Source organism: Oncorhynchus keta, chromosome 28 (assembly GCF_023373465.1).
Source record: "Oncorhynchus keta strain PuntledgeMale-10-30-2019 chromosome 28, Oket_V2, whole genome shotgun sequence".
Lineage (NCBI taxonomy): Eukaryota > Metazoa > Chordata > Actinopteri > Salmoniformes > Salmonidae > Oncorhynchus > Oncorhynchus keta.
In genome coordinates this window covers 29,671,814-29,688,442 of record NC_068448.1, presented here as the reverse complement: position 1 = coordinate 29,688,442, position 16,629 = coordinate 29,671,814, and the positions used below count along the sequence as shown (strand labels likewise).

The window sequence follows — 16,629 nt, the reverse complement described above, 5'->3', positions numbered from 1 at the left end:
GCAATAGAGTAAGACAGTTGAATTGAGCTCATGATGCATTTATCATTTCTATCCACAATCAATGGCTATAGGCTATCATTAACTTAACAGTCCAAAAATGAATGTATCAATCCCAGATTGCTTCTTTAAATGAACTGCTATTGTTGGAAGGAGAGAAAACTGTAGTTCTCACAAATTGCTTCTAGCATGAGCCTAACTTTATCATTTGAAGGCCAACAGTTTCTTGTGATAAGCTGCGCGAGTTCTCATGGACAATGACCCATCAGATGACATTACCTTGACATTTAGAAGAAAATGATCTATTGTGCTTGAAGGCCTCCTTTAAGTCACTCACCTCATTTCAGACCTCACAAATGCCATAATTGTTTTGTTTAATGTCTACCACTAAAGAACATGGTTGAAAGACTTGGTTTACATTCAGATTGATAGTTGATGCAAAACAAAGGGAAATATTCTGAAATAATGATAATAAAATGAATATAACCATATTAAATTCCCAATCGAAACCTCCCAAAATGCTGACACTTCACACACTGCTTACATGTCACTTCTGCTCATTTCGGGTAACACTGGTTAAGCGGAGGTAATGTCACAGGAATTGCGCACGCCATAAAACCCATCAACTGACTGTCCAGACACATACAGCAACAGTACATAGCCAGTCACCTCTTTTCCCTCACACCCATCATTATTCCTTTACAATTGTATCTTAGGGCCAAACAATGTACACGCCATGACATATAAAATAACTTCATTGAATATCAACAATCCATAACGTTTTTTTTTTTGGACCAATATATCGACGATACGGAGAACAATATCTTGGCATCACAAGCCGTGAGTTAAGTTTACCATTTAATGGTGGATCAAATGTCCTATCCTTCCTCTCGTCTTCCTGAGGCAATCCTCTATATCCTTTAGCTCATTAAAAAACACACAGCATTACATTCTTCTGTCCATGGATGGGAAGCACATTTTTATATACACTGGAAAAAATAACAAGCAGTAAATGAAAAAGTTGTGAATGAAAACACAGTGATGTCAGGATTGTGCGCTTTATTGTAGAAAAGCTGTCATACTTAACACACTCCGCTTGCCACGTCAGTTCCATTTTAAACAGTTCCAGAAAAAAAAGCCTCATTAATCACAATGCAAAACTTTGATTACACAACTCTGTGGCTCAATGATAAAATATATGTACAGTACGTACATGTTAATTCATTTCATACAGAGGGCTCCCAAGATGCACCATTTCAAACTGAACACACACCTTTTTCTTTCAAGGAACATTGGAAGCAATAACGAGTGTGTAACGGACTTCAGAGCATTTCAATTAATATTCACGTGGAGTACAAGAATCACATCATAATACAGGTGAAGATAACATGTTTCCCCATCCATTTGTCACCATAAATGCCTTCAATACACTTTTCTGTATATATAAAGCTGTTGGCATCTCATTGTCATGACATGTGCCTCCTTGCTGGCCCCATGTCCTTGTTGTAAACGACTGGTTTCAAATGTGATCTTACAGCCCTTTAAGTCTGTCCTATTAACAAGGATGTCCTGTCAATATAACCAGATAGCTCACATGGGCCCACACTACACGGATGCACGCTTACATCACAATTACATATCAAATCTGATATCCTTTCTTACATTAACATTCCTAAATATACAGGGTTTAAGTACAGATAGATAAACCAATTCTGGTTGTTTCCCAAAAATAATGAATTCTAAGTTATATTTGATGTATATTGGTTAATAATATGCAGAGCAGTCAAAACAAGTAGAGTCAAAAGGGAAAGCAAAATAGGCAGAAGAAATAGGCTAATTATTTGGCAAGGTTTTAGGAGGCATATCAACGATTCAGTATACAAAATTGACAGGAATGGAACAATTAGCTCTCATTTTAAATCTTCAGGAAAATAGGATTAAATATAATGTCAACAGATTACTGGGTTACTAATCTTTGACCACAAATGGATTGTCCAAGGTATTTGCTTACAATTTAAGTTAACATCAACCATAATTTTGTTATAGCTTCCAGGGGTAAGAATCAGGTATTGTGTCACACTTTGCTCCTGAGTAGGTAAAGTACCGGAGGAGTCGACCAAGACAACATATCAAAAGGGTTGCACAGTTGGTCCATCCCTAATTGTTCTGGTCATTAACATCTACCTATGCTAATAACACTTCTACTTAATGTACCTAAAGAGATAGCCATCATGTGGTTCACTCACAAAAGGGGCACCAAAGCCATTTGGCAAATAATGTCAGCGTTTATGAGCATTTATTGATACCAGGAGGCGATATACAGTGCCCTCCGTAATTATTGGGACAGTGAAGCATTTATTCTTATTTTGGCTCTATACTCAAAGTTTGGAATTGAAATCAAGCAATTACTATGAGGTAAAGTGCAGACTGTCAGATTTAATTTGAGGTTATTTTCATCCATATCGGGTGAACTGTTTAGAAATTACAGCACTTTTTGTACATAGTCCCCCGATTCTAGGATACCAAAGGTATTACGACACATTCACTTATATGTTTATTAAAGTAGTCAAAAGTTTAGTATTCGGTCCCATATTCATAGCACGCAATAATAACATCAAGATTTTGACTCTACAAACTTGGTGGATGCATTTGCTTTTTGGTTTGGTTGTGTTTCAGATGATTTGTGCCCATTACAAATGAATGGTAAATAATGTATTGCGTCATTTTTATTGTAAATTAATTTCTAACACTTTTACATAAACGTGGATGCTACCATGATTATGGATAATCCTGAATGAAACGTGAACAATGAGTGAGAAAGTTAGATGCACAAATATCATACCCCCCCAAAAAATGCCAACCTCCCCTGTTATTATAATGGTGAGAGGTTAGTATGCCTTGGGGGAATGATATTTTTGCATCTGTAACTTTCCCACTCATCATTATTCACAATTCAGTCAGGATAATCCAACATAGTTGTCGTCACAAGCTTGACGTAGTCTTTGTGTGCTACAAATATGGGACCAAATACTTAACATTTTACTACTTTAAATGCACAAATAAGTGAATTGGGGGGGGGGGGACCATGTACAAAAAGTGACCGAATTTCTACATTGTTCACCCAATATAGATAAATACCCTCAAGTTAATGCTCACAGTGTGCACTTTAACCTCATGGTCATTGTTCGATTTCAAGAAAAAATGCTTTACCATCCAAATACTTATCGTCTCAGTCTTAAGGCAGATAGTGTGTGTTCTGTGGTCAGTGGTCAGAGACAGAGGGGTATTACTAGCTGGCTCTGGCATGAAGTTTCCCTAAGTACAGATTTAGGATCAGTTTCCCCTTCCCTAATCCTAACCATAAGTGGGAAAACGCTAAACTCACCAAAGATCAGCGTGTAGTGGCAACTTCCCCCTACTCCTTACTTGCTGCGCTTGGCTTGTGTGGCTTGGCTCTTGTCGGAGGGCTGCGTGCTGTCCTGTTGTTGTGTGTGGCTACGGAGGTACTGCATGGCCTGAACCTGCTGGAGCCGCCTGCTCAGTTGCTCCTCGCATGCCTGCAGCAGCACCAATGTCCTCTCAGAGTCCCAGCCCAGGACTTGCTCCATGGCCCGTGCACCTTTGTTCACCACCATCTGCAGTTGACAACATTTTGGTTTGGTTTATTTCATGTTGTATACAGCTAAAATCAGAACTGCAATCTATTCTGAGAAGGACAGAAGTGCAGAGATGGGGGATAGGATAGTCTCTGCACTGTATAGACATGGCAGAGATTTGCATTAGTTGCTCATGGTTCATGAATGTCAATGGATCACATTGGAATAATATAATGCAGACTTAATAAGTAAATGTTCTTACATTCATTATGTTCAATGTAATTGATATTGTTTTCAGAGATAATTGACTTGGGAGATAAGAGGCTCAGAGTATACTTAGTGGTGTGAAAAGCCCTTGATCTTAGATTTCAAACAGATACAGTTGGGACAAAAATGGTATTCAATATAAGAAATGCAATTCCTTGGTATACAGTGATGTTATTAGAACTGCTCTAAACTTATTTTTTGTTGTCAGGATTACTTGGCATATTTACAGACACTTGTACTATTTAAAAAAAATGTAGTTTGGTTTAGTGATAGAGTTAACAGCTTGATAAAAGATGTACTTAGGCAGTCCATTTTCATATGCTGTGTATACTGAAATCAAGAGTGCAGAGGGATAGTGCCACCAAGTGGACAGAATATAGAAATTCTCACATATACTGTAGTTGTAGCCTTCCCATTTCCCTCATGTGGTGGAAAGGAAACAATTTCATGTGTCCAAATTCTTTAAAATTCTTTATTCTTTACCTTAACTGTGTGTTTGTTCACTTCCCTTCGTGGATTTAAAAAGGGAAGGAGCTGTGTAATAAACTCCCTCTAACCTATGCTTACACTAATCCAATGCTTTAAAATACGTGGGGAGAAGTGAACCCTTTCAGGAGAATTGGGACGCAATCCAGTGCATCTCAATAATGGAAAGTATTTCTCTCCTGTTCGTTTTTTTTCTGTGCACTAAAACTGAATAACTTAGGACATATCACTGTAATACTGTGGATACCTACCAGGGACTTTGTTTTCACAATGCATGCCCTTTCATACCAATGCAGATTAAGGAGAGTAGACAAGGACCGAGTAGACAAGGAGAGGGGTCCACTTTAGTCTATTAATATGATCCTGTATAACCAAATGAAGCGTTTAGCTGTTGGTCTTTGTGACATACCTGCAGCTCCTCATTGGAGAGCCTGGTCTCAGGGCTCGTTTTACCCTTGAGAACCATCAGCGTTCTGGACATGAATCCTGATGCCGAATCTACTGCCATCCCGTCTGTCACATCCCCATCACCTGACCCTGTGAGACATGGGTTATGGTAGAACACGATCACTCTCACAACACAACTTGGCTGAGCCAGAGGTTTAAAGGCAATATTTCAGGGCTAGTTGTCTATTGCTTAAAGAATGGCTCCATCTAGTGACAAAAAACCCACACACTGCTTTTACATAAACTACCACAACTTTTGAGTTGAAGTTAAAATGCCTTCCCTCACTTCAAATGGCATTTCCACTCACATAAGTGGATCTTCTAACAGATTGATCCCATTTTATTCCTGATAGCGCTCTCACCGTCATTTCTAGGCTCTGCCTCTTGACTGTCTTCTCTCTCCACTGCCTTGAGGTAGAGCTGGAGCAGTTCCTTGGACTGTCGCTCTTCCTCCCTGCGGTCCAACACTCTCTGTAGAGTGTCCTGGAGATTCAGCGCCTTCCTCTCCGGGAAGCCCAGGGCTGAGGCCAGCTCTAAACAAGGCACGTCCACTAGGGTCTGGAACACGCAACATGTATAGTTATTCTCGCTATTACACATACAGCTATCCTCAAGCACATAAACATAATGCAAAGAGGGCTTTGTATTGAAGTAGTATACACAATATTTATACCATACCCACAGCCATAAATGTTGTTTTTATCTGATGGAATAGGATCTAACTTTAACAAGATATTCTATATTCATACATTTAAATGTGAGAGGGGGGATGGAGGTGGAAATGTTATTGAAGTTACCCTACTTGTAATTCTGCCTCCGACATCAGTATGATGCTGGCCAGGTCCTTCTTGAGTTGCTGGGTCAGGTAGAACCAGGGCTCGATCCCACTGACTGAGCTGTCCACAGCATCGCTCTCAAGATTCACAGACTCCCTGGTCATCCAAGCAGTGCCGCCATCAACTATAGTAGCATGGTATAAAATCACTATGCGTTAGTATGGGAATACAACCTGGGAGAGCTAAGACAGATGACCAATGCCACGTAATCAAAGAACAGACTTTGGTCTATAACTAGTTAGCCCCAAAAACAAGCAAAGAAACAAACATACTCTTTGAATATAGGCATAGAATGTCAGAGGATGTGCTTTCCCAAGAGGTTGGCTCAAACTGCAGATAGATCAACTTAGAAACCGCAAAATGACGGATCACACAATAGTAGGCTTAAACAATGACTATAGCCTAATATGACAATACATATTTGCATTGACAGAACAGAAAAAGCTTACTTCTTCGTAGTGGGGCCCACGTCTCTTTTTCATGCAAGAGCATAAACTTTGTGTTTGTAGGTAAGCACAAGAAATAGGCCTCATCTTCAACTATTGTCCCATCATCTTCTAATACCACAGAGACGGAGGTACTTGGGCTAAACCCAAGAGATTCGCTTCCTGGGAGGTAGAATTACAGAAAAGTGCAGGTACATAAACATGTATATGGAATGAATGATTACTGACACTTTACTTGAACTTGCCACCATAACAAGAGCTTCATAGCATGCATCACTCACAACTTAGAAATTATAAATGTAATAATGTAATGACATCTATATGCGTAGCAGTATTTAGCCTTGACACCCTGATTATACCACCTGCATGAGTGTCATGAGCACTTATAGGGCACCATTTGTGGCTGAGAGACAGTTAAGTGGAACATTGCACTTCTGCATTGCTGCATGCGCAATAGGCCTAGATGAAGTGTGTTGCTATCTTTCATTTGTAGTTTGCAGTTGTGTAGCGGAGGGTAAACGCAGGTTACCAACGTTTTCTTTTTGCCCATCCATTTTCTACTTTTTGCAGACCAGCGATCAGAGTTTACACCCCAGTTGATTTTTTTTATTAACCTTTATTTAACGAGGCAAGTCAGTTAAGAACAAATTCTTATTTACAATGACAGCCTAGGAACAGTGGGTTAACTGCCTTGTTCAGGGGCAGAACGACAGATTTATACCTTTTCAGCTTGGGGATTCGATCTAGCAACCTTTCAGTTACTGGCCCAATGTTCTAACCACTAGGCTACCTGCCGCCCCTATTTACATCACTGTTAGTTTGGTACAGTACTTACTTGCATTATTATCTAGCTACAGTGCATTCAGAAAGTATTCATACCACTTGACTTACTCCTCATTTTGTTGTGTTACAGCCTGAATTCCAAATTGATTAAATAAAATTGTTTCTCACCCATCTACACACAATACCCCATAATGACAATCATGTTTTTAGAAACTGTTGCAAATGTATTGAAAAATCAAATACAGAAATACCTCATTTACATAAGTATTCAAATCCATGAGTGAATACATGTTAGAATCACCTTTGGCAGCGATTACAGCTGTGAGTCTTTTCTAGGTACGTCTAAGAGCTTTGCACACCTGGATTGTGCAACATTTTCACATTATTCAAGCTCTGTCAAATTGGTTGTTGATCATTGCGGGCGGCAGCGTAGCCTAGTGGTTAGAGCGTTGGACTAGTAACCGGAAGGTTGCGAGTTCAAACCCCCGAGCTGACAAGGTACAAATCTGTCGTTCTGCCCCTGAACAGGCAGTTGACCCACTGTTCCCAGGCCGTCATTGAAAATAAGAATATGTTCTTAACTGACTTGCCTGGTTAAATAAAGGTAAAAAAAATAATAAAATAAAATAAAAAAATTGCTAGACAGCCATTGTCAAGTCTGCCATAGATGTTCAAGTCGATTTCAGCTAAAACTGTAACCAGACCACTCAGGAACATTAAATGTTGTCTTGAAGCAACTCCAGTGTATATTTGACCTTGTGGTCCTGCTGAAAGGTGAATTTGTCAGGTTTCCTCTAGGATTTTCCATTTATTTTTATCCTAAAAAAAAACTCCCTAGTCCTTTTCAATGACAAGCATACCCATAACGAACATAGACAGTGCTCTAACTCCCTTAGCTCCACAATGAAATATGGTGCAGGCCAGGCAGCAGGCTGTTAACCTGTTAGTGGAGTCTGCCACTAGCACAGTCAGTGTAGTCAGCTCAGCTATCCCCATTGAGACCGTGTCTGTACCTCGACCTAGGTTGGGCAAAACTAAACATGGCAGTATTCGCCTGAGCAATCTCACTAGAATAAAGACCTCCTCCATTCCTACCATTATTGAAAGAGATTGTGATACCTCACATCTCAAAATAGGGCTACTTAATGTTAGATCCCTCACTTCCAAGGCAGTTATAGTCAATGAACTAATCACTGATCATAATCTTGATGTGATTGGCCTGACTGAAACATGGCTTAAGCCTGATGAATTTACTGTGTTAAATGAGGCCTCACCTCCTGGTGACACTAGTGACCATATCCCCCGCTCATCCCACATTTACGATAGCACATTTCAATTTACAAAAAAAAAAAAAACGATGCTTTCGTCTTTTGAGCTTCTAGTCATGAAATCTATGCAGCCTACTCACATTGTATAGCTACTGTTTACAGGCCTCCTGGGCCATATACATCATTCCCCACTGAGTTCCCTGAATTCCTATCGGACCTTGAAGTCATAGCAGATAATATTCAAAGTTTTGGTGACTTTAACATTCACATGGAAAAGTCCACAGACCCACTCCAAAAGGCTTTCAGAGCCATCATCGACTCAGTGGGTTTTGTCCAACATGTCTCCGGACCTACTCACTGCCACAGTCATACTCTGGACCTAGTTTTGTCCCATGGAATAAATGTTGTGGATCTTAATGTTTTTCCTCATAATCCTGGACTATCGGACCACCATTTTATTACATTTGCTATCGCAACAAATCTGCTCAGACCCCAACCAAGGATCATCAAAAGTCGTGCTATAAAATTCTCAGACAACCCAAAGATTCCTTGATGCCCTTCCAGACTCCCTCTGTCTACCCAAGGACGTCAGAGGACAAAAATCAGTTAACCACCTAACCGAGGAACTCAATTTAACCTTGCGCAATACCCTAGATGCACCCCTAAAAACATTTGTCACAAGAAACTAGCTCCCTGGTATACAGAAAATACCCGAGCTTTGGACAGATTGGAAACCAAAATTGGTCTACACGGACAAGTTCTGGCCTGGTTTAGATCTTATCTGTCGGACAAATCAACTGTAAATTTCGGTGTCACTCAAGGTTCCATTTTAGGACCACTATTGTTTTCTTTATATATTTTACCTTTTGTCATTCGTAAACATAATGGTAACTTTCACTGCTATGCGGACGACACACAGCTATACATTTCGATGAAACATGGTGAAGCCCCAAAATAGCCCTCGCTGGAAGCCTGCATTTCAGTCATAAGGAAGTGAATGGCTGCAAACTTTCTACTTTTAAACACGGACAAAACAGAGATGCTTGTTCTAGGTCCCAAGAAACAAAAGAGATCTTCTGTTGAATCTGACAATTCATCTTGATGGTTCTACAGTCGTCTCAAATAAAACTGAAGGACCTCGGCGTTACTCTGGACCCTGATCTCTCTTTTGACGAACATATCAAGACTGTTTCAAGGACAGCTTATTTTAATCTACGTAACATTGCAAAAATCGGATTTTTTTAGTCCAAAAATGATTCAGAAAAATGTATCCATGCTTTTGTCACTTCTAGGTCTAGACTACTGCAATGTTCTACTTTCCGGCTACCCGGATAAAGCACTAAATAAACTTCAGTTAGTGATATGGCAGCTAGAATCCTGACTAGAACCAAACATTTGATCATATTACTCCAGTGCTAGCGTCCCTACACTGGCTTCCTGTTAAGGCAAGGGCTGATTTCAAGGTTTTACTGCTAACCTACAAAGCATTACATGGGCTTGCTCCTACCCATCTTTCCGATTTGGCCCTGCCATACATACCTACACGTACGCTACGGTCACAAGACACAGGCCTCCTAATTGTCCCTAGAATTTCTAAGCAAACAGCTGGAGGCAGGGCTTTCTCCTATAGAGCTCCATTTTTATGAAATGGTCTGCCTACCTATGTGAGAGACGCAGACTCGGTCTCAACCTTTAAGTCTTTACTGAAGACTCATCTCTTCAGTAGGTCATATAATTGAGTGTAGTCTGGCCCAGGAGTGTGAAGGTGAACTGAAAGGCACTGGAACAACGAACCACCCTTGCCGTCTCTGCCTGGCCGGTTCCCCTCTCTCCACTGGGATTCTCTGCCTCTAACCCTATTACAGGGGCTGAGTCACTGGCTTACTGGGGCTCTCTCATGCCGTCCCTGCAGGGGGTGCGTCACCTGAGTGGGTTGATTCACTGTTGTGGTCATCCTGTCTGGGTTGGCGCCCCCCCCCCTTGGGTTGTGCCGTGGCGGAGATCTTTGTGGGCTATACTCAGCCTTGTCTCAGGATGGTAAGTTGGTGGTTGAAGATATCCCTCTAGTGGTGTGGGGGCTGTGCTTTGGAAAAGTGGGTGGGGCTATATCCTGCCTGGTTGGCCCTGTCCGGGGGTATCATCAGATGGGGCCACAGTGTCTCCTGACCCCTCCCGTCTCAGCCTACAGTATTTACGCTGCAGTAGTTTATGGCTAGGGTCAGTCTGTTATATCTGGAGTATTTCTCCTGCCTTTTCCGGTGTCCTGTGTGAATTTAAGTATGCTCGCTCTAATTCCCTAATTCTCTCTCTCTCTCTCTCTCTCAGAGGACCATGCCCCAGGACTACCTGGCATGATGACTCCTTGCTGTTTGACCATGCTGGTCATTTATGAACATTTGAACATCTTGACCATGTCCTAATATAATCTTCACCCAGCACAGCCAGAAGAGGACTGGCCACCCCACTTTTCCAGGGAGTTTTTCCTAGCCACCGTGCTTCTACATCTGTATTGCTTGGTTTTTGGGGTTTTAGGATGGGTTTCTGTACAGCACTTTGAGATATCAGCTGATGTAAGAAGGGCTATATAAATACATTTGATAACGATGCAGCCACGACCATGCTTGAAAATATGAAGAGTGGTACTCAGTGATGTGTTTGACCCAAAGATAACGCTTTGTATTCAAAACAAGATGGATGTTTTGGAATATCTTTACAAGCTTCCCTTTTCTCATTATTTCAATTAGGTTAGTATTGTAGACTAACTACAATGTTGTTGATTCATCCTATCACAGATATTAAACTCTGTTTTAAAGTAAACATTGGCGTCATGGTGAAATCCCTGAGCAGTTTTCCTTCCTCTCCGGCAAGTGAGTTAGGAAGGATGCCTGTATCTTTATAGTGACCGGGTGTATACATACACCATCCAAAGTGTAATTAATAACTTCACCCATGCTGAAAGGGATATTCAATGTCTGTTTTTTAAAATAACAATCCCCCATCTTCCAATAGGTGCCCTTCTTTGCGAGGCTTTGGAAAACCTCCCTGGTCTTTGTGGTTGAAATTCACTGCTCGACTGAGGAACCTTACAGATAATTGTATGTGTCTGGTACAGAGATGAGGTAGTCATTCAAAAATCATATTAAAACACTATTATTGCACTGTGACCCAAAATCTCATCTTAATCCATTTTAAAATCAGGCTGTAACACAACAAAATGTGGAAAAGGTCAAGGAGTGTGAATACTTTCTGAAGGCACTGTATGGATTTCCACAAAACACATGATTATACTTATTATCTAGTAGTATTCTAGATCGTGTCTCCAGGCCAGGGATGTGAGCTTTGTTAAGACAGCACCACGCCTAGTGAGTAGCATTTTAGGAATTTAAGGGATGTCCCATAGAGGTTTGAGGTTAAATGTGTTTTATATTGGATTTTCAGTTCACTTCATCACTAGCTATTGAACCAAGCCTTCCATGGCTATGAAGATGGTATATTTTGATTCAGGGATGGATGGAAAACAATTCACAATGTTTTCATTACATCAAATATAAAAAAAAAGTAAGATTTAAAATTTAAAATCGTTAATAGCTCTTATATAAATGGCGTGCCATGACTATGGAAATTATCCAGTGCTGCCCCATAACAAGGACAGCAGCTACAATCATAGCTATGGTCTATGATCTTTGTCTTTCTTTCCACAAACAATGCTGTTTTTTGGTTGCTATTTTAGTGACTCGTCAGTAGCCTAATGAATCGCATCGGTAAGATAGTCATTCATTTGACTGCCTAATTTGCATACTGGTAGTCTTTATGGCGATTACCTGCAAAAAAATTACTTAAAAGGAAGCTTGAAGCCTGCGTTAGTCAGCAGACTCTTACAAGATTATTTAAGAAGAAATGTGGGTTAGTTGTTAAACAGGTTTTTCTTTAAAAATGTTGTATAAATGACATACTACAATTCAAAAAGATAGTTACAAATACAAATTATTTGATTTAACTGATGTTGTTCTCTTCCTATTGTTGTCTTAGCTAGCTCTTCCAATCAACACCTGTGATTGCTTTATGTCTCTCTCTAATATCAATATACCTTGTATACTGTTGTTTAGGATAGTTATCATTGTTTTAGTTTACTGCGGAGCCCCTAGTCCCACTCAACATGCCTCAGATACCTCCTTTGTCCCACCTCCCACATGCGGTGACCTCACCCAGCATAACTAGTGCATCCAGAGATGCAAGCTCTCTTATCGTTACTCAATGACAGTAAGAGAGGTAACCATAAAAGCCTTGGTTTCATGCATGTTAACATCAGAAGCCTCCTCCCTAAGTTTGTTTTTCTCACTGCTTTAGCACAGTCCGCTAATGCTGATGTCCTTGCCGTGTCTGAATCCTGGCTTAGGAAGGCCATCAAATATTCAGAGATTTCCATCCCCAACATTTTCCGTCAAGATCGAACTGCCAAAGGGGGAGGAGTTGCAATCTACTGCAGAGATCGCCTGCAAAGTTCTGCCATACTTTCCAGGTCTATGCCCAAACAGTTCGAGCTTCTAATTTTAAAAATCCATCTCTCCAGAAATAAGTCTCAATGTTGCCGCTTGTTATAGACCCCCCCCTTAGTTCCCAGCTGTGCCCTGAACACCATATGTGAATAGATTGCCCCCCACCTATCTTCAGAGTTCGTTCTGTTCGGTGATCTAAACTGGGATATGCTTAACAGCCCGGCAGTCCTACAATCTAAGCTAGATGCCCTCAATCTCACACAAATGATCAAGGAACCCACCAGGTACAACCCCAAATCCGTAAACATGGGCACCCTCATAAATATTATCCTGACCAACTTGCCCTCCAAATCCACTGCGGTTTTCACCTCTGCTGATCTCAGCGATCACTGCCTCATTGCCTGCATCCGTTATGAGTTCGCAGTCAAACGACCACCCCTCATCACTGTCAAACGCTCCCTAAAACACTTCTGCGAGCAAGGCTTTCTAATCAATCTGGCCCGGGTATCCTGGAAGGATATTGACCTCATCCCGTCAGTAGAGGATGCCTGGTCGTTCTTTAAAAGTAATTTCCTCACCATCTAAAATAAGCATGCCCCTTTCATTTTTTTTTAGAACTAAGAACAGATATAGCTCTTGGTTCACTCCAGACCTGACCCCCCTCGACCAGCACAAAAACTTCCTGTACTAGCATCGAATAGTCCCTGCAATATGCAACTTTTCAGAAAAGTCAGGAACCAATACACGCAGTCAGTTAGGAAAGCAAAGGCTAGCTTTTTCAAACAGAAATTTGCATCCTGTAGCTCTAAAGTCCATGGAGAATAAGAGCACCTCCTCCCAGCTGCCCACTGCACTGAGGCTAGGAAACACTGTCACCACCGATAAATCCACGATAATCAATAATTTCAACAAGCATTTCTCTACGGCTAGCCATGCTTACAACCTGGCTACCCCAACAGCTACTTGCCCAAGCCTCCCCAGCTTCTCCTTCACCCAAATAGCAGATGTTCTGAAAGAGCTGCAAAACCTGTACCCTCTCAAATTATCCGCCTCCATTTTTGCAACCCCTATTACCAGTCTGTTCAACCTCTTTTTCGTATCCTCCGAGATTCCTAAAGATTGGAAAGCTGCCGTGGTCATCCCCCTCTTCAAAGGGGGTGACAATCTAGACCCAAACCCATCCTGCCTTTCTAAAGTCTTCGAAAGCCAAGTTAACAAACAGATCACTGACCATTTTGAATCCCACCGTACCTTCTTCGCTGTGCAATCTGGTTTCAGAGCTGGTCAGCCACGCTCAAGGTGACCTCAGCCACACTCAAGGTACTAAACGATATAACCGCCATTGATAAAAGACAGTACTGTGCAGCCGTCTTCATCGACCTGGCCAAGGCTTTCGACTCTGTCGAGGTACGGTGACAGAGTCGAAAGCCTTGGCCAGGCCGATGAAGACTGCTGCACAGACGGCTGCACAATGGCGGTTATGATATTGTTTAGTACCTTGAGTGTGCCTGAGGTGCACCTTGAGCATGGCTGACCAGCTCGGAAACCGGATTGCAGACCGTATTCTTATCGGCAGACTGAACAGCCTTGGTTTCTCAAATGACTGCCTCGTCTGGTTCACCAACTACTTCTCAGATAGAGTTCAGTGTGTCAAATCGGAGGGCCTGTTGTCCGGACCTCTGGCAGTCATTATGGGGGTACCACAGGGTTCAATTCTCGGGCCGACTCCTTTCTCTGTATATATCAACGATGTCGCTCTTGCTCCGGGTGATTCCCTGATCCACCTCTACGCAGATGACACCATTCTGTGTACATCTGGCCCTTCTTTGGACACTGTGTTAACAAACCTCCAAACGAACTTCAATTACATAACAACACTCCTGAGGCCTCCAACTGCTCTTAAAACGCTAGTAAAACTAAATGCATGCTTTTCAACCGATCGCCGCCCGCCCGACTAGCATCACTACTCTGGAAGGTTCTGACTTAGAATATGTGGACAACTACAAATACCTATGTGTCTGGCTAGACTGTAAACTCTCCTTCCAGACTCCTATTAAACATCTCCAATCCAAAATGAAATCTAGAATCAGCTTCCTATTTCGCAACAAAGCCTCCTTCACTTACGCCACCAAACATACCCTCGTAAAACTGACCATCCTACCGATCCTCGACTTCGGCGATATCATTTACAAAATAGCCTCCAACACTCTACTCAGCAAATTGGATCCAGTTTATCACAGCGCCATCCGTTTTGTCACCAAAGCCCCATATACCACTCTCACCACTGCGACCTGTATGCTCTCGTCGGCTGGCCCTCGCTACATATTCGTTGCCAGACCCACTGGCTCCAGGTCATCTAGAAGTCTTCGCTAGGTAAAGCTCCACCTTATCTCAGCTCAATGGTCACGATAACCACACCCACCGGTAGCACGCGCTCCAGCAGGTTTTTCTCACTGGTCATCCCCAAAGCCAACACCTCCTTCGGCAGCCTTTCCTTCCAGTTCTCTGCTGCCAATGTATGGAACGAATTGCAAAAATCGCTGAAGTGCTTCCAATGATATAAACCAATTAGCAGACTATTAGTAGGTAATGACTACTTGTAACTGGTTAAAAGCACACTATGCACACCGATGTCATTGGATGTTGATGTTGGGGTGGTACTGGAGATTATGAATATTTTTTTATATATATTTTTTAACATTTCCCTTTAACATGTATGGGCCCAGAACGTAAATGAACAACTGTTTATTTTAGAGACACGTTTTCCTATTTGTATGATTTAAAAATGTAACTTTTTTCAAGATAATTCAGGCTATTTACTTTATTTATGTTTTAATAAAATACATAATTTTAAGAACAAACATAATTGTGGCAATTCATATCTTAAAGTAAAATACTTTCATCTCAAGAGAAGACAGGTTAAATGTAAAAACAAATTAAAAGGTGTAATGTTCTCTTACTTAGAAAATATTCCTTATCAGATAGGATTGGCGATATCCCAAAAAACAAACAAGAAAAAAAGTATGGATTGTTCCATCCACCCCTGATTCCGAATATACTATCTTCATAGTCATGGCATGGTTGGTTCAATAGGCATTGACTAGAGAACACAGATATACACCGAATATCCAGTATACAACTAATTTTACCTCGGTCTGCTGAGGTGCCATATCTAATTCAATCAAGTTTGTACAAGTCGAATATGTAGAGCACACAGAGCAAAATGTTGCTCATACAGTTTCCAGTATGTAGTGATGATTCACGAAGATTAGAGATCATAGTTGACTGCCAGTTGATTTCCCAATGAACGAATAATAGATACTGTAAACATTATATGATTTAACAGCTGATACAGTGGCAACGTATGCTGCTACATACAGATACCTACCTACCTGGCGCTAGGCTAGCAAAATGTATTCTGCATTTGGGTTGTATTTATATGACACGTAGTTACATTGACTTGTCTTCATTAAGGAGGAATGCATGCTCCCAGCTCATCAGGAATACTATCTATAGTAGCTACCAAAACTATTATAACACACGCAAAGATAACTCACTTTTCTGTAGCTATCTAACCTTAGCTAGCTAACTTAGCTAGTTGTGGTTGGCTAGACAGCTGTTTTACAACATTCATTAGCGTACCTTTAATCTTTAGTTGGTCCAGAGAAGGAACAACCAAACCGTATGATTGTTGTCGCATAAAATTACACACTTTACAAGGTTTTAGTTCAGACATCACTCTTTTGTTATGCCGAAAGTTAAATAACCTTACGGAAATTTACTGCATGCACCTTCTTGGCAGATTCAAACGCGAACACGGAAGTCCTGACATGATGTCATGGGAAATGTAGTGTTATGCGATTTAAAGTAAAAGTTCTGATTTTGAAAAGTAATAAAATAAATGCATATTAAAAAAAATAATAATAAAAAAAATATATATATATAACCTAACAGTCGTTTACGGTATGCACCTTCTTGACATATCCGCAAAAGCGGAAGTCCTGATC

General features: G+C 41.0%; 1 protein-coding gene across 1 annotated transcript; it reads right to left on the bottom strand.

Annotated features, from left to right (window-relative positions):
* Positions 1–1,041: 1,041 nt before the first annotated feature.
* Positions 1,042–16,578, bottom strand: dffa (DNA fragmentation factor, alpha polypeptide). The gene is made up of 6 exons (XM_035740673.2): positions 16,265–16,578; positions 6,079–6,237; positions 5,596–5,753; positions 5,156–5,351; positions 4,756–4,883; positions 1,042–3,632 (listed from the first exon to the last, which is right to left on the bottom strand). Exons 1-6 carry the CDS (start codon positions 16,356–16,358, stop codon positions 3,420–3,422), a joined length of 948 nt encoding a protein of 315 aa, XP_035596566.1. The 5' UTR covers positions 16,359–16,578; the 3' UTR covers positions 1,042–3,419.
* Between the last annotated feature and the right edge of the window lie 51 nt (positions 16,579–16,629).

Coding starts and splice junctions, on each gene's coding strand:
- dffa (XM_035740673.2), bottom strand. CDS start 16,358: ATGTCTGAACTAAAACCTTGTAAAGTGTGTAATTTTATGCGACAACAA. Junction 6,238..16,264: donor GGACCAACTAAAGATTAAAG/GTACGCTAATGA, acceptor TCTACCTCCCAG/GAAGCGAATCTCTTGGGTTT. Junction 3,633..4,755: donor TCTCCAATGAGGAGCTGCAG/GTATGTCACAAA, acceptor TGTCAACTGCAG/ATGGTGGTGAACAAAGGTGC.